The sequence below is a fragment of the Macaca nemestrina genome, chromosome 2, assembly GCF_043159975.1.
Source record: "Macaca nemestrina isolate mMacNem1 chromosome 2, mMacNem.hap1, whole genome shotgun sequence".
Classification (NCBI taxonomy): Eukaryota; Metazoa; Chordata; class Mammalia; order Primates; family Cercopithecidae; genus Macaca; species Macaca nemestrina.
The window spans coordinates 108966672-108985263 of record NC_092126.1 but is presented as its reverse complement, the minus strand read 5'-3'; the positions used below and the strand labels follow the sequence as shown (position 1 = coordinate 108985263).

The 18592-nt window shown below is 51.9% G+C and overlaps 1 protein-coding gene across 2 annotated transcripts in view; it reads right to left on the bottom strand.

Moving 5' to 3' along the window:
- The window catches only part of LOC105480335 (LIM domain containing 1), a 128927-nt gene that overhangs the window by 76625 nt on the left and 33710 nt on the right, over positions 1-18592 (bottom strand). Inside the window, exon 1 of one of the 2 annotated variants that reach the window (XM_011739007.2) lies at positions 9970-11446. The exons of the other annotated variant lie outside the window; for it this stretch is intronic. Coding sequence (XP_011737309.2) covers positions 9970-11377 — 1408 coding nt within the window. The 5' untranslated portion in view covers positions 11378-11446. Of the gene's footprint in view, positions 1-9969; positions 11447-18592 lie in introns of those variants that run through there. 2 annotated transcript variants of the gene reach the window in all.

Below are 18592 nucleotides of genomic sequence, written 5' to 3'. Positions count from 1 at the left end.
CCAGGGTGACCCTGAGACCTTGTGTCCAGTTGGTTTCCCTGTAAGGGGAAAAGTGGAAAACAAAAACTGGAGTGGATATAAATATTCGCTGGCAAGTGCTACCCTGCTGTTGCCACGCCTTGGAAATTTTGGTGACCTGTTTCGTTTTAGGACAAGGTTTCTGTTCAGATTGCCAGATGGACTCTAAGGACAGTGTCAACCAAAATTTGGTTATGGGCCAGGCATGGTGGCTCACACCTGTAATCCCAGCACTTTGGGAGGCCGAGGTGGATGGATCCCTTGAGGTCAGGAGTTCGAGACCAGCCTGGTCAACATGGAAAAACCCCGTCTCCACTAAAAATACAGAAATTAGCTGGCCAAAGTGGAGTGTGCCTGTAATCCCAGGTACTTGGGAAGCTGAAGCATGAGAATTGCTTGAACCTGGGAAGCAGAGGTTGCAGTGAGCTGAGATATTGCCACTGCACTCCAGCCTGGGCAACAGAGCGAGACTCAGCCTCAAAAACAAAACAAAATAAAATAAAATTTGGTTCTAGCACCTCTGCACACAGCCTGGGGTTGCTCCTGACCCCCAGACAAGGCATCTTGCTCACACCCAAGGGAAGTATGGGTTGGCACACCCCTACCTATGCCTGCAGCACTTGGGGATGTCACACAAGCACCCCTGAGGGCATGGTCCACTTGCCCTAACCCACACCCCTTCAGAGGAACGAAAGGCAGCCCATGTGCCTCTGAGCCTCTGGGGCTCTGTCCACTGCCCTGCAGGGAGGCACTTGTGCAGGCACAGGCTCCTAGCCAGAAGAGGAAGCTGGAGACAGCCTCTCGTTGCAAGAGTGGCACCCAACTCCTCCAGTCGGCAGGCACGCCTCCACACTCTGCCTTCTTTGTTGCTCCTGGAATGGCCCTGGCTCCACCAGAGTACAAAAAGACCTCAGCCTTGAACTACCCATAGCCACAGCAGCCCCTGAAGTTTCTTCTTTGTTAGAAAGGAGAAACTTATAAGAGCTAAGAGGCAGCACAGCACAGTGGTCAAAATCTCCAACTCAGCAGCCAGACTCAGCAAAGCTACTTCATAAAAGTACTAGGCAGGCCACTAAACCTCTGTGTAGCTCAGTTTCCCCGTCTGTGAAATGGGGATAATAAAGTAGGGTTGTTGGGAGGATTGAACAACTTAATACAGGTGAGAAAAGCATAAGAAGTGCTTAGAAAAGTGTCTGGCAGAGAGAAACTGCTAGACAAATTTTAGTAAAACTGTCTCAGAGCCATAACCCCAGCTAAAAATCCCTTATTCCACCTTCACAGCCTAATGGAAGTCCCTCCACTCCTTCAACAGGCATCCACAGAGCCCACAGCATGTGGGGCACTGGGACAAAGAAGGGAGACTGGCCCAGACACTGCTGGGCCTGAGGCCACTAACCTATGACAAATGATCCAGCAATGCCCAGGGTACCACAGGATCCCACGGAGAGGACTGGGTCATGCCAGCACAAACAAGGACAGTGAGTGCCACAAAGCAGAACTCCCGGCTGCCCCCTGCCCTAAGGATGACAAGTTTAATTGGAATGAGCGCCTCAAAAGGCCTGCAGGGTTGGTGATCATCATGGTACCAGTGGCTTGCCACGTGTGGTTGTTTCCTAAAGGACACCTTTAGTCCTTTCTAATCTCACTTTAATCGGATGCACTCTTCCAAGCAAATTGGCCTCTAGCTCAGTAAATGATTCTACATTTGGCCAGAGATCCAAGAATCGCAGTGCCTGATACATTCTGTATCACTAACGGGCTCAGCCACTACCTTTGTACTGGATACTTTCTGCAGACAACCTTAATGCTGATTATTCTAAGGATGGCAGGGACATGAGTGATTCATGTTTCTTCTTTAATTGTATGTATTTTCCAGAATACCTAAGGTAAAAATGATTACCACTTACAATTGCAAATGTAACCATAACTAAAAATAAAGATTGTTTTTTAATTCTGTGAAGGTCTGGGAAGGGGCTGGGATGCCAGGCCGCTTGGCCTCTGCCTTTCCAGGCTCTCTGCCACTGCCAACAATAATGCTGCCCAGTCCCTGTTACTTGGTTAGCTGAAATCCAGGCATCTAATTATACCCAATGCCACTGTCACAGGACTTTGGGCCGGGAAGGACCCTGAGAGGTCATCTTGACTCAAAAGAGCTAGAGGGACTTGCCCAACACCACACCCTGAGCTCATGCCTGTAATCCCAGCACTTTGGGAGGCTGAGGTGGGAGATCACTTGAGGCTGGGAGTTCAAAACCAGCCTAAGCAACATGGTGAGACTCTGCCTCAGTTTTTTAAAAGAATGCACACAGGCTGCCCAATGTCTAAAGCACTGGGCATCCCCATATCCCAGGGTGTGCATCTGCAGGGCCAGACAGATTGGAGTCTTCAATGTCACTGCGAAATGTTACCAGCAGAATCAGAAATTTACTTCCATGTCACTGGAAACCTGGATTCAACTGGTTCAAATTATGGCACATCTCCAAAAGGCATTCTGGTGTCAGTCCCCAGGTCATCACATCTAGTCATGCCAGTCACTCAGACACAGCCACATGGCTATTGACCTTCTGTCACTTTCTTCCCCTTCAGCACTTGGTTTGGGTTTAATGAAATGCCTGATATGGGAGGCGGCTGGTTAGCCAGTGCTTCTGGGAAACACAGGCAGACCTCTGTCCTGGAATTCTGGAGGGGCTGCTTTATTACCAGACTAGCCCATGTTGTTTCCTTTTATGTAAAAAATGCTCAATTTTTTAATCTAGGCTAGAATTAAGCACCATATTTCAAGCATCTATTGCTAATAAAGTCTGATAAACAGTAATTAAAAAGTCATGAAGGGCCAGGTGCGGTGGCTCACACCTGTAATCCCAGCACTTTGGGAGGCAGAGGCAGGCGGATCACCTGAGGTCAAGAGCTCAAGACCAGCCTGGCCAACATGGCAAAACCCCGTCTCTACTGAAAATACAAAAATTAGCCAAGCATGGTGGTGTGCGCCTGTAATCCCAGCTATTCAGGAGGCTGAGGCAGTAGAATTGCATGAACCCGGGGCGGCGGTGGCTGCAGTGAGCCAAGATCGCACCACTGCACTCCAGCCTGGGTGACAGAGCAAGACTCCATCCCAATTGAAAAAAAAAAAAAGGCCGGGCACAGTGGCTCACGCCTGTAATCCCAGCACTTTGGGAGGCCAAGGTGGGTGAATCACGAGGTCAGGAGATCAAGACCATCCTTGCTAACACGGTGAAAACCCGTGTCTATTAAAAATACAAAAAATTAGCCGGGCGTGGTGGCAGGTGCCTGTAGTCCCAGCTACTCGGGGGGCTGAGGCAGAAGAATGGCGCAAACCCGAGAGGCGGAGCTTGTAGTGAGCTGAGATTGCGCCACTGCACTCTAGCCTGGGCTACACCGCAAGACTCCATCTCAAAAAAAAAAAAAAAAAAAAAAAAGGTCATGAAGATGAGGAGCAGCTCAGTGTGCAAGAGACTGTCAGATGGAAGGGCATCTGTAGTCATATAGACAGGACACGTAGACATGCAGATAGGACATCTGTAGTCATGCAAATAGGACATGTAGGTACGTAGATAGGACATCCACATGTTCCTTGCTTGGACTGCTCATTTAACCCTATTCATTGCCAGGAAAGTAAAATCAGGAGAGACAGGCTCCCTGGCCCTGGTCAGGGCAGGGCCATTCTCAGGAGGAGTCACACCTGTTTTCAGGCTCCCAGGCTAAGGTGGGTCTGCCACTGCAGTTTTCTGGGTTAGGATACTGCTGAAAGGACATCCACCAAGGACAGAAAGACTAAACACAACGCCAACCTTTCCTCTCTCCCTGCTGGTGAGGAGCAGGCCTGTCCGTTCACTTTCCGGGTACAGGAGACCCTGGAACCTGCTTATTCTTGCCTTTCCCACCCCTTTGGTCATAACGAAGTCTGTCAGAGCCTTCTCCCCAAGTGAGCAGAATGTGGCTCTCTCCTGGTTAGCTTTAGCAGTGACGGATCACCCAGGCCCACCCACAGCAGGGAGGGTGAGCACAGGGGCTTCAGGTCCAGGGGACACAAAAGTCCACAGTCCAGGCTGGGTGCAGTGGTTCACGCCTGTAATCCCAGTACTTTGGGAGGCCAAGGTGGGTGGATCACAAGGTCAGGAGATCGAGACCATCCTGGCTAACACGGTGAAACCCCAACTCTACAAAAAACATATATATAAAAACTTAGCCAGGCGTGGTGGCGGGCGTCTGTAATCCCACCTACCTGGGAGGCTGAGGCAGGAGAATGGCGTGAACCCAGGAGGCAGAGCTTGCAGTGAGCCAAGATCGCGCCACTGCACTCCATCCTAGGCGACAGAGTGAGACTGTCTCAAAAAAAAAAAAAAAAAAATGTCCACAGCCTGAAATGTGGGAGAAGGAGGCATGGAAAAGGCAAGGAGCCCACAAATGCTCCCTATAGCACTTGGGTGTAGAGTGAATCTGGAGGGGCAATAGAAGGCATCCACTCACATGTGAGAGACCACCTGGTCCCACCATGCAAGTGGTCAGGCAGAAGGAAAATCCCAACTGGTGTGGGAGCACCACTACTGGTACCCACGTGGTCTTGAGCAAGTCACTTAACCTCTCTGGCCTCAGTTTCTCAACTGTAAACAAAGAATGGTGCCTACATCAAAACTAAGTGTGCAGGTTAAACGCCAATAATGTCCAAAAGCACTGAACCCCAGTGCCCGGCACACCACTGGCACTTGACACATGGTAGCTATTATTAGAACCATAATGCCCAAGTCACCCGCTCCTACCTACCCTGAGAAGCGGGGGCTGTGGTGATGCGCAAAGGCCCTTCGATGGAGAGGACAGGGGAGGGTGCAGCTGCTGGGGTGCAGCAGGCAGGTGGTCCTCCTGTCAGCCCCTGGGGAGACTGCCCCAGCTGCACAGAGCTGCCTTGCCCAGAGTCACCATCTTCCTGGGCAGCCCACAGCCAACAGCTGATCCACGAGGGAGTGTGAAAGCTGGGCCATGTCAGGCCAACTAGGATGACCCTAAAGGACTTTTCCAGCTCCCAGGCTCCCTGTGGGGTCAGGCCCCAGCAGCTCAGCTCTCTTCTAGCCATTCCTGATTCCTTCCCCACTTTACACAGGTGGGGACCCCAAAAGCACCTTTTAATAAGCCCTTGTGTGGTAAACTCTGTCTCAGTCAGTTTCCCAGGAAACCCAGCCTACAACAGGTAGTTTATTTGTGGGTTTTTTTTTTTGTTTTTTTGTTTTGAGACAGGGTCTTGTTCTGTCACCCAGGTTGGAGTGCAGTGGCATGATCATGGCTCACTGCAGCCTCACCCTCCTGGGCTCAAGCAATCTTCCCACCTCAACCTCCCAAGTAGCTGGGACTACAGGTGTGCACCACCATGCCTGGCTAATTTTTCTGTTTTTTGTAGAGATGGGGTCTATGTTGCACAGGCTGGTCTTAAACTCCTGGGCTCAAACAATTCTCCTGCCTCAGTCTCTTGAGTCGCTGGGATTACAGGTGTGAGCCACCACATCCAGCTTGTGTCCTTTTTCCTTAAAAAGGGAGAAGAGGACCAGTGTGAGGAAGATAGGTGGATCACATGGAGGAGATGGTGGGGCACAACTAACAAAGGCATGGTGCCCTCTGCACCCCACCTCTGCAGTGTCAGCAGCGGTACTAAAACAGAAGCCACACTGCACTAGATGGTATAGGCCAGGAGCAACGCCTAGAAGACCAAAAACCCAACACCATGGACAGAGAGACACAAAGAGGCCACGGCGGCGTGGCTGGAGGAGGAAGTAGGCCCAGCAGAACAGGGAAAGAGACACACCTCTGTAGGATCTTATTTTATTAAACCCACAAAGATCAGCCACGGAAAGTGCCAGGAGAGTTTCCGTGCCAAGTTAATCAGTAACTGGAAACTGGGCATCTTGAGACTCTAAGGGTTTACAGAGGTGGCAACAGGGATTCACAAGCTCTTCCCACAAAGTCAAATACCCAAAGGGGCACCTTTGACCTAGGAAGGGGACCAGGCTAACCCAAACATCTACTTTGCTTTGCTTTTGGCCTGAGAGGCATCGCCTGTCATGGGGACTTCTGTCACTCTGACTCTCACTGCCAAGCACTCTGCACCATTAATCATTCCTCTATTTGGAAGTGGAATCTAACCATTATTTAACAAATGTAGCATGTTGGGTAGACAAAATCTTTCCAGTAATACCAGATGCAGGGGAGGGAAAAGTATCTGTGGGGGTGAGCCCCTCAGCTGTCCAGCCTCCTCAGGCTACTGACAAGGGAGGAGCAGTCTGGAGGAGCACGCGGTCTGTTCAAGGTCCCCACACAGGGCCAAGCAAAGACTGCCATTGCTCAGACCGAAAGAATTCCTCCTCTGCCCCAAGGGAGGTCGCAGAAGAGCAGATGAAAGCTCTGCCACCAAAGCAGGCATGGGGCAAACCCTCTCCTACACAGTTGGCAGCTCGGCCCTGGCATGAGCGCTGCAGGGAGCAACCAAGCCACACCTAAAGGACACAAACCACGCAGCCCCACAGTCCCACTCCTGGGAGCTGATCTTGCAGCTACGCCTGTCCCTTGTAGATGGGTACATTCCAAAGGCCCATCAGTGAGGGCTGCTTAAGTGACCTTAGGTGACCCGGGCACATCGCACAGCAGCCACGTATAGCGAACTCAACACATGCTGATGCAGAGCCACTGCGGAGACGCTGTGCAGTGGAACAGCATGCCACCACTGGGGCTGGCAGAAACACACATGCTCATTACACCCAGGACACTCGACCAGACAGGCTGGGAAAAAGTTTATACAAAAAATGAATAAAATACATGATTCCATTTTTAAATGAAATTCCAGAATAGGTAATGCCACAGAGACAGAACGCACATCGGTTGTTGCCAGGAGCTGGGGGAGATGGGGGGAAACAGGCAGCAATTGGGTTAGGGGTATGGGGTTTCCTTTTGGGTTGATGAAAACATTTTGGAACTAGACAGAGGTGTTCATTGTACAACACTGTGAATATATTATTATTATTAAACAACACTGAATTGTTCACTTCAAAATGGTTAATTTACCTTATGTGAATTTCATCTCAATTAAAAATTAAAATAAAAATAAATAAATAAAATAGGCCTCCAGATCTCTGCTTGGGAGACAGTTTGGCAATGCTGGTTAGACGCGTGAGCCCTGAGGCTGAACTAAACTGTCAAGCTCTAGCCCCAGCAGCACCCAATATGACCTGTGACACCGCCAGTAATTTAATCTCCCTGAGCTTCCATTTCCTCATCAGTAAAATGGGCATAATGGCAGAACCAGCTTCCGAGGATGCTGTGACCAGTCAATTCAATAGTCAGCACCAAGTGTTCAGTACAGTGTCCAGCACAGACCAGGCCTGCAGGGCCTCTGTGCTTGCTGTCTGCCCTGCCAAGAACACCATTTCCCTGGGAAAACACATGGTCCAGTCTCCTGCCTGCCTTTGCTCAAATGCATCTTCTTGGTGGGACATTCCCTGATCACCCAATTTAAAACTGGAAATCTCTCTGCCACCCCCAGCCCCAGGGCTCCATTCCCTTTCTCTGCCTTGATTCTCTCCCTAGGACTTGCTTATTTACTTCATTCACTCCCTGCCTCCTTCTACTACATTGTCTGCTCCAGGCAGGCAGAAGTTCCTGTCTGTCCTGTTCACTATGTATCCCCAAGACCTGGAACAGAGCATGGCCTCAAGATAGGTGCTCAATAAATTTTAATATATGCTGAATGGATGAGTAGCATTAGCTAATACCGATGCTCTGATGCACGGCATAAACTTGCATCCCAAGATAAATAAAACTGCTGTTTGTGTTGTCCAATGAGCTTGAAATTTACAACTAAATAAAAGTTTAAATTAAAAGACCCACAGTATTTCCAGCTAACTATTACTCCCAAACGTGGGAATGCGCTGAGGAGAAAAGAGTTCACGGTGAGATGGTGCCATGTGCTTTAAAAAATAAACCAGTAGGCCGGGCACAGTGGCTCACACCTGTAATCCCAGCACTTTGGGAGGCTGAGGCAAGAGGATCACTTGAGCCCAGGAGAACAGCCTGGGCAACCTAGAGAGGATGCCCCCACCTCCACGCCCCCTTCCTCCCCCGCTTCCTCCTAAGTAGTCCTAGCTACTCAGGAGGCTGAGGTAGGAAGATGCCTTGAGTCCAGGAGGTCTAGGCTGCACTGCACTCCAGCCTGGGCAACAAGGCAAGACCTTGTCTCAAAATAAGTAAAGAAATAAAAATAAAGTTAAAAAAAAGTAAGCCGTAAACAGTTACCCTGACCTCAGCCTGCTTAGTATGGGGTGAGAACTGGCTCCCACGAGGTTCTCATGAGAAGCAAAACACAACGCTACCATAAGTTGCACACATCCAGCAGCCCAGTGCCTCAGACCCTGGTCCCTCAGAGGACCTTGGGACACTTGTTCATTCACGGAGAACAAGGGTAGGCTGACAGCAGTAAGCCAGCTGTCTTCCTCTCCCAGAGCCTTCCCTGTCCCTGCCCTCCATTCGGCAGAGCTGCTACCCCAGCAGAACGCAGGCTATGGGGAACACGTGAGCTCAATTATCCAAAGTTAAAAAATGAAAAACCCCTCCGATTCTCTACGAATAGGCTGTCTTTCTAGTTAGCTCTCCTATGAGACAACTAATCATTACTCAACAGAAAGATGCAGCTACCACTAAACCCTGTGCAAAGAAAAAAAGTTGAAGCTAGCAGTCTCCAAGAGTTTGTGGTTTTAAAACAGAGAATAAAACAAAACTTGCAAGTTTGAGTAAAACCAGGAAGACACATTTTCCATCCTAGTTTGAGCCATGGCTGTGGTGCTACCTGGCTGTTGGCTGTTACCTGGGTGTGGGGTGGGTTAGGAGGCTCATGGTGCAGCAGGGCTCAAATCTCGCCACACAGCAGGGTCACAGCTTGCTGGGTCCCATCCCACAGTTTCTGATTCAATAGGTCTGGGGTGGGGCCCAAGAATTTCCATTTCTAATCAGTTTCCAGGCAAAGGGATGCTCCTGATCCAGGGACTACACTTAACCACTGCTCTGGCCAGGCGCGGTGGCTTACGCCTGTAATCCTAGCACTTTGGGAGGCCGAGGCGGGCGGATCACGAGGTCAGGAGATTGAGAACATCCTGTCTAGCGCAGTGAAACCCCGTCTCTACTAAAATAAATAAATAAATACAAAAAATTAGCCAGGTATGGTGACACGTGCCTGCAGTCCCAGCTACTCAAGAGGCTGAGGCAGGAGAATTGCTTGAACCCAGGAGGCGGAGATTGCAGTGAGCCAAGATTGCGCCACTGCACTCTAGCCTGGGCTACAGAACGAGACTCCATCTCAAAAAAAAAACCAAAAACACAAAAAAACCCACTGCTCTACAAGTCTTTCATGGTAGTGTTTGACCTGCCTCAACTGCACACAAGTACCCACCTACACACAGACACACACACACACGGCAGTCAAGAGCACCTGCCTCAAATCACTGGTCCCTCAAACAGCCAGAACAACCATATCTGCCCAACCAACTACAGACTGAATGCTCAGGGGTACCTTCCTCCTGAGAAAGCTGGTCTCATTCAAGTCCTGCATGAGCCTGTCACTGCAAGAGGCTCTAAAGTCACACCCAAAACCCTTGAAATCCAAAGTCACAGCATTTCTCTTTTCTGAAAGCAGTCACGAGCAATCCTACCCTGCTACACCCTTCACACATGGGTAACCCCAGCTGCAAGGTCCGCTTTCTGCCCCACCATGCTTTCAAGTTTCTGAATCAGAAAAAGCAGCTGAAAGAGGAAGCCCAAAACAAAAAACAGAAAAATAAAAAAACAGGCCACTCAAGGAGAGGTAGCTACAGCCTACAGCATCCCTGGTAGGAAGCATGTTCCCCAACCTCAAGAACCCTATCACCCCACCACAGGCAACTCCACCAGCCTCTCACTCACCAAAGTAATCGGCCTTCGGGTGAGCATCCATCTCTCGCTCCAGACGTTGGGTGAGGGCTTCTAATTTCAACTCAGCAGCAGAGGGTCTCAGTTCAGGACCTGGGACCAGGGGCTGGCAGGGCAGCCTCACCCTAGGGGAACTTGGGCTCTCCAGGAGCACAGGTCCCAGGCTACCATCAGAAGACCAGCCCAGGGTACCCTCTTTACAAGATAACTCAGGCAGGGTGGACATCACTGGATGGACAAGACTGGTGGGGCTGAGTTTGGGACCAGTGCCAAGGTCTGTGCAGCCAGGCTTCGGCCCCAGCCCAGGGACCGCACCCAGCTGTGAACTGTCCAGGCCAGCTGGCGAGGATGACGGGGCAGAACTGGAAAGGTAAGATTTGGGCCCATCCTGGAACCAAGGTTGGGGGGCCACATTGGGTTTGGACATCACACCTGAAACCTCACCCCCTAGCCCCGAGTTTGATCTTGGAAGACCTCCTTGCCTGGGGCAGCTCAGGGCCAGGGGTGCTGACACAGAAGGGGTCCTGGGCTGAGCAGGCCCCAGAGCTGGTGCTCCATTTTCCAAGTTTGGGGAAGGCAGGCCAGGGCTCACCCGCTGGGAGGAGGCAGTGGACCAAAGGCCTGTTGGCTTCTCGCTGCTGCGGCCACCAATGCCACTATCCTGACCACCGAGGCTACCCTCAGAAGATCTGCTGGAGCTCAGGGAGAGCTGTCGCTGGTTTAGGGGATGGTCCCCACAGGGTTTCGGCAGTGGTGGGTCACTCCCCAGGGAGCTAGGCCACCCACTCCCTACACTCAGGCCGATGCTGGGGGACACTCCTGGTTTGTCACCCCACTTTGGGCTTGCCAAGGAGAGGTTGTCGTAATAGTCTCCGTGAGTGAGGCAGGAAGGATCCTCGCAGGGGCCCAGCTGGTGCAAAGCAGACATCTCAGAAGTCGCCGGGCTCTCCCTGGAACCACAGTCCTGGCTGCCATGCCTTGTGCCCTGCAGGTATGGCCTAGATCTCTGCTCCTGCGGTGGGTACGGGTGCTGCCCAGCAGCGAAGGTGGTGACTGCCCCAGGCGACCCTGTCGAGGCAGCAAGAGGAGGCTTGGCAGCACCATCCACAGTCAGCTTGCTGCCCACACCAACTTCCCGACGGGTCTGTGGGCCCAGGCGGCCCCCTCCATTGACAGGGCCTCTGCTTCCCCTGGGCAGGGTCTCCTCCTGCAGGAGCTGCTGCTGCTGCTGGAGGTGGATTTTGGCCATCTTGGTGGCGAACACCCTGCGAGTTTCCTCAAATTCGGGGTTGTTGCCTGCACCCTTGTCCACTCGGAAGAGCCCATCCTTGGAGGCCTCATACATGTTCAGGTCCTCGATGAATTTACTGGCCTCCAGGCCCAGGTCGTCATACTTATCCATGCTGCAGACAGGTGTCCCGGCCTAGCCCAGGTGCCGTGTGTGTGTGTGTGTGTGTGTGTGTGTGTGTGTGTGTGTCCCGGCCTAGCCCAGGTGCTGTGTGTGTGTGTGTGTGTGTGTGTGTGTGTGTGTGTGTGTGGAGGGCGGCGGGGAGATGCTGGCGAAGGGTCAGGGCTCAAGTCCGACCCAGTACAGGTAAAGACTTCCACCTGCCTAGCATGAAGGGCATGACCCCAGGACTTAAGAGTTCAGCCGAAGTTGAGACCTCAACGCCAGCTGGACCAAGTTGGCTTCTAATTCCCTTTCTCCTGCAGACGTCCTTGTTGGGGTAGCTGGTGGCACTTCGCTGTCCCGGGCCTGCTCAGCGGAGTTCTTTTCTCCTCTCCAAATTATAAAAGGAAAAAGAAAACAGCAGAAAAGTAAAATCACATCCTCCTTAGGCAACCAAATGCGGAAACCCACAGCAAGGCAGCAGCCGAGTGGGCCGGGTGAAGCTGAATCGGCCAGGAGGGCGCCGAGGCCGCGAGTCGGGCCGGAGCAAAGGCGTGGAGGCTGAGGCGCAGGTACGTCCCGGGCGCTGGGTCCTCCGCTGCTTCCCCGGAGCTGCGATCCCGGCCGGCGCCTGGCGGGAGCGCCGTCCGGGACGCACGGGCGGCCGAGCAGCGGCAGGAAGTTCACGGCAGCTGGGGCTGGCAGCCCATTGTCCGATGGCGGCGGCGGATCGAGGCGCGCGGGCCGGAGGGCGGCGGGACGCGGAAGTGAGTGCGCCAGGAGCAGTCCCTGCTGCTCGCTCTCCGGCTCTGCACGTCCCGAGCCCGCGCGGGGGCGGAGGGGGCGGCCGAGGGGCGGGGACGGCGCGCGGGCGGGCGCCCAGGGGCAGGCCTGCACACGGCAGCGTGGCTGGGCCTCCCGCCCCGAGTCCTGGCTGGAGAACCCCGAGGGGTGCCCCGCAAGTCCGTCCCACGCTCTAGCACTGGGACTGCACGGGAGTTCGCCACCGCCACTGCTGCCCCCTGCGAGACCTGGACCGAATTGAGTGCTCCGACCTCCCTTCCAGTCTCGGGTCCTCAGCCCGGCCCCGCCCCTGGCAGCGCTGGGCGGGGTCCTCCGCTCGGAGACGGGCGGCCTGGGTAGCCTGCATGGGCCCAACACTGGCGCTGGGAGTTTGCGAGGAGTTTGGAGGATGCCACTCCTCGCTCCACTGCCTCAGTTTGCCCGGTGGAAAGCCAGCCCTGTGTGCCTCTCGAGGCCGCCACTGTCCAGGCTGTGCCCGCCGCCCGGCTTGCCCGAGGTGCACTATTGGAGAGGCGCACGGGCATGTCACCCGTGGCTGGCCCACCGTCCTCTTTGACAGATCGGGAGACTGAGGCAGAGAGGGGGAAATGCCCGGGATGTCAACGTAACCAGCAAAGCGTAGATGGGAGCCCGGGCCCTCTGAAAGAGCGGAAAAGAAGAAAGTCTCGTTGTGCCCGCGCGCATTTCACGTCCTCAGTGCAGCAGTAAAAGTACATGCCCTAGTAGGCTCGTTATTCATAGAGGGACCCATCTGCAAGTGGATCCGCGCGGCTCCAGGGACACCAGGCCTGACTCCTTGGCGCCCCCGCATGGCCCGGGACTCCCTATACCAGTTCCCAGGCGATCCTGGAGAGGTTTCATTTCCCACACTACAGCCATCGTGATCCTAAGGCAAATACTAGACCAGACACTTCTCTGCCTAAATCCTCAGCGCTTACCCCAGACTTAAATTGAAATCGGCTCCTTGCCGCAGCCTTCCGGGCCTGATCTGGAGATCTTCCCTCCCTCCCTGCACTCTAGCTGCAGGAGCTTCCTGGTGTCTGCGCAGAGCTTGCCCCTAAACTGAGTGGCTCATCTTTCCCATCCCTGCTGAAGTCACCTCCTCTTAGAGGCCTTCTCGGAGTGGTTCCTGTTGTTCTTTTTCAGCACCCTCTTTACTTCCTGCTCAGTTCTGGTAACTATTTATAATTATTTATTTGTTGGTTAACGTGCGTTTTTTTGTTTGGTTGGGGGGGTAGGTTTCCCACTCCATTAGACCATATCTGTATGCCACGTGCCTGGTATATATTAATAGTAGTACCTAATGGTCGAATAAGTAAATTAGTGAACCCCTATCTGCCAGAGTTGTGACAGAGAACAAATAATATATATGAATATGCTTTATATTCTGTAAACCAGGGGTCCCCAACCCCTGGGTTACTAACCAATACTGGTCTGTGGCCTGTTAGGAACTGAGTGGCACAGCAGGAGGTGGGAGGAGGGAAGCCAGTGAAACTGTATCTGTATTTACAGCCACTCCCCATCACTGGCATTACCGCCTGAGCTTCGCATCCTGTCAGATCAGTAGTGGCATTAGATTCTCAGAGGGGTGCACAAACCTTATTATGAACTACCCTCATGAGGAATCTAAGTTTGCACGTTCCTTATGAGACTCTAATGCCCGATGATCTGAGATGGAACAGTTTCATCCCCTGTCTGTGAAAAAATTGCCTTCCATGAAACTGGTGCCAAAAAGATTGAGGACTGCTGTGGTAAGCCCAAAGTGTGGTTAATAGACTCCATATCACCAGGGAGCTTGTTGAAAATGCAGAAGCTTAGGCCCCACTGCCAACCTACTGAATCAGAATCTGCATTTTAATATTTCTGGGCGGTTTGTTTGTACAATAAAGTTTGAGAAGCACTGCTATAAAGCACTATACTAAAATTAAGTATTTTTATTAACAAAATTTTTTTGATTTTTTATTTACAAGTAATACATGTTTCTATAACAATTTTGAACAATACAGACATATATAAAGTTTTAAAAGTTGCCCACCATCCCCTGTCTCAGAGGTGATCATAATTAAACACCCCTTAGGTATTAGGTAATACTTATTAATTAAAAACTGGATTTAGGCTGGAGACCAGCCTGTCTAACAAAGCAAGTCTCATCTCTACAAAAATTTTAAAAAATTAGCCAGGTGTTGTGGTGCACACCTGTAGTCCTAGCTGCTGGGGAGATTGAGGTGGGAGGATCACTTGAGTCCAGGAATTCAAGGCTGCAGTGAGCTGTGATTGCGCCACCGCTCTCCAGCCTGGATGACAGAGTGAGGCGATAAAACAACTGGATTTAAACCAAGTGATTTGCTTATGAAATTTCTAGAACAGTAGTTCTCAAAGTGTGGTCCTGAAGCCAACAACATTAGCATCTCCTGGAACTGGTCTAGACTAGTGCTCCCAAACTTGAACATGCACCAGAGTTCCTTGGGGAGCTTCTTAAAACACCGATTGCTGGACCCTACCCCCAGAGTTTCTGATTCTGCAGGTCTCAGATGGGGACTAAGAATGAGTGTCTCTAACAAGTTCCCAGGTAACGCCACTGATGCTGCTGGTTCAGGGACCACACTTTGCGAAACACAAGTCTAGAGTCCTGATTCCATGCTTCCCTAGGCACTGTGTGGCGGTGGCCCTTGATACACATAGGGGTGCATTTTCTTTTGGAGTGGAAGACTGGTTCACTTTGCCTGACCTCCAAATATGGCGGCTGTAGCTGACAAAGTGCTAGGAATATGTGGCCATCCCTGTGCAAAGTCCAGTAAGCTCAGAGCCAGCTTTCTGGGTTTTCAGTGTGGATAGTTGGGACCCTGGTGCAGGAGCCACAGACATCAACCAGGGCTCTTATATTTGTTTTCTCTTTTCATCCTGTCTTGGCGATGGCAGCAGTGGTCCATCTGGAGCAGCCATTGCCATGACGCTGGCTGCAATGGCGAGGTGTGACCAGGATTGCATGCTCCACGGAGCTGGTAGGAGCTAGGAACAGGCAGGAGCCCCACTCCCTTCTGAGTTGGTAGGGCGGGAGCCCTGCCTTCCCAGGCACAGCTGCAGCCACCCAGCTGTGGCTGCGGACATGGGCATCCCTGTGTTCCCAGGGACCTAGAAAGCCATCCTACCCCCACAGGCTCAGAAGTGCCTGCTCCTCCTGCCTGGCCTCTCCTGGTGTCCACTCTGATTTTGGAGCAAAGTTGAAGCTGAGCCCAGGCACTGTCGCAACCCAGTTGGGGGTGCATGCACTCAGGGCAGCAATGACATGCTAGTCCCCTGCTGCCTCGGCCCCCTTCAGACTTTGGGTGCCGATGAGCATGGGAGGGAGACCAGGGTGGGGCTGAGGGCAGCTCGACGCATACCTGCAGGCACCCCTCAGCATGAACAACCTGGGTGCAATGGGTGCCATGGACAGCAGGTTGATGGCAGCAGGAGGCAATCAGGCTCCTGGGTCAAATGGGATGGGTCCCCGGTGAAGCCCCACCTTCAAGCCAGGGACGACCTGAAGCCCAGGGGCTGGGCTATCAGTCCTGTGGACTGGAGTGAGAACTAACGATTCTTTTTCTGGGCTTGCCTATGGCTGCCCGTGGACCAATGAGCACACACTTCCTCCCTTCTGAAGTCTGTAAAAAAGAACAGACTCCGCCAGATTCAGGCAGACAAGGGGATGACCTGCCTGCAGACAGGAGCTGCCCCCTCTGGGTCTCTCTGCTGAGGGCTTCAGAGACATCAGGGTGACCTGCCTGTGGAAGGCAGCTACTCACTGTGAGTCTTCTCTCCACTGAGAGCTGGACACTTATCAGGACAACCTGCCTGCAGAAAGGACATACCCACTGAGCACTGTTCTGCCACTCAATGAAGCTCCTTTCTGCCTTGCTAACCCTCCAGTTGTCTGCATACCTCATTCTTCGTGGACGCGGGACAAGAACTTGGAGCCTGCTGGGCAAATGGTGGCACTAAAAGATCTGTAACACAAACAGGACTGAAACACACCCCTTGCTTGCCACGTTGTGGGCACCAAGAAGGAGAGAAGAGAGACGGAGAGAACAGAGAAGAAAGGTGAGAAGAGAGAAGGAGAGAAGAGCTGCAGCCCTTTGGGGAGCCCAGACCTAGGAGCGCCCCAGTCCAGGGCTATGATACCCTCTTTGGGGCTCTGTAGTTCCCGGTGTCTCCAAGCTTCCACGTGCCACCGCATTCCCCAATGCCAGCGGTGGAAGTTGCTTGTGGTACGCCTGGTCCAGTCACAGCCTCGCAGGGAGCTGTGCCTGTGCTGGCACCTGGAGCTGCCTGCCCTGCCACAGCTGGCATGCCTGGCTATGTGCAGTGGCCAGACTCCATGGTTGCTTGCTCACACACCTCTCACTGCTCCATGGCTGGCTTACCCTTGGCAGGCATTGGATCCAGGCCGGTAGCACGAACTGAGCACAGCCTGTCAGGCTAGGTGGGCGAAACAAGCCCAGTGGGCCTGAGCAAAACTCGGGCAAAGGCACCATTGGCCCCATTGACCACAGAGGTTTCTGGCTGGAAAAACAACAACCCAAGTATCCTGTGACATTGGTACCTATGTGAGCCCACAATACTTGATGCCCTCCTGCCTCCCTGTATCTTGGCTTAGCTGAAGTGCTCAGCATTCCAGAAGCTTGTAGACATTACTCTCCACCTCAACTGCCATTCTAGAACAGTTGCACCATCTCCGTCAACTGAACACAAACCTAAATCCACAATCCATGTATTTAAACTGGCTTGTCCTCTCTCAGTCAATGGAGCACCTTACACCGTTACAAAATAGCTTATAAAGATGGCATCCCAGCCGAGCACAGTGGCTCCCTCTTGTAATCCCAGCACTTTGTGAGGCCAAGGAGGGAGGAATGCTTGAGGCCAGGAGTTTGAGACCAGCCTGGGCAACAAGCATAGTGAGATCCCATCTCTACCAAAAAATAATTTTTAAAAAATTAGCCAGGCATGGTAGCACATGCCTGTAGTATCGCACCACTGTCCTCCAGTCTGGATGAAAGAACAAGACACTGTCTCAAAAAAAAAAAAAAGATGGTATCCCATGGGCATCAAACTGCATAATATACCACAGTGAAAGAGTACTTAGAAATGGCCAGGAGAGGCCGGGCGCGGTGGCTCAAGCCTGTAATCCCAGCACTTTGGGAGGCCGAGACGGGCGGATCACAAGGTCAGGAGATGGAGACCATCCTGGCTAACATGGCGAAACCCCGTCTCTACTAAAAACACAAAAAATTAGCCGGGCGAGGTGGCGGCGCCTGTGGTCCCAGCTACTCGGGAGGCTGAGGCAGGAGAATGGCGTGAACCCGGGAGGCGGAGCTTGCAGTGAGCTGAGATCTGGCCACTGCACTCCAGCCTGGGCGACAGAGCGAGACTCCGTCTCAAAAAAAAAAAAAAAAAAAAAAAGAAATGGCCAGGAGATAATGCTGGGTGCGATGGCTCACGCCTGTAATCCCAGCACTTTGGGAGGTCGAGGTGGGCGGATCACGAGGTCAGGAGATCAAGACCATCCTGATTAACACGGTGAAACCCCATCTTTACTAAAACTACAAAAAATTAGCTGGGCGTGGTGGTGGGCGCCTGTAGTCCCAGCTACTCAGGAGGCTGAGGCAGGAAAATGTCATGAACCTGGGAGGCGGAGCTTGCAGTGAGCCGAGATCATGTCACTGCACTCCAGCCTGGGCGACAGAGCGAGACTCTGTCTCAAAAAAAAAAAAAAAAAAAATGGCCAGGAGACTACTGATGTTTTACTGCTGCTGTTTAATACTTAAGAGGCAGAGGTCTTTCAAATTCTCTGCATGGCATTTAGAATCCCAGCGGTGGTTATTTAATATAGGCTGTTTTAGTCTGTTTCATGTGTGCTTGGAAACAACTTTAATATCTCAAAAGAAAATGTTTATATTTGCATAACAGTTGTTTAAGAAGCAAAACACTGAAGTGCTAAAAAATTTTACCAGTGGGTAGGCAGAGTGTAAATGTTTTTGTTTAAGTGTTTACCAATAATGTTTCATTTTGTTTTCTTGAATGAAAACATGTTCAATATTCTATTTTACTAGTGTCTTGGTCCATTTGGGCTGTTATAGCAGAATACCACAGCCTAGGTGACTTATAAACAACAGAAATGTATTTATCACGGTTTGAGAGGCTGGGAAGTCCAAGATCAAGGCACCAGCAAATTCAGGGTATTAACCAAAAATAAAATCCTAAGGCCCCCCCAACCATCTAAATGGACTTCCTCCTCAGCCAGGGCACTCTAAAATTTAACCTGAAAGTGAGGGTCAGACATGCCTCATTACATCTCTCTGGCATTAACATCAACACAGACCTGAAGTCTGATGAGAAACATTTACAATCTATTCTGTTTGGTTTTGTTGTTGTTATTGTTGTTTT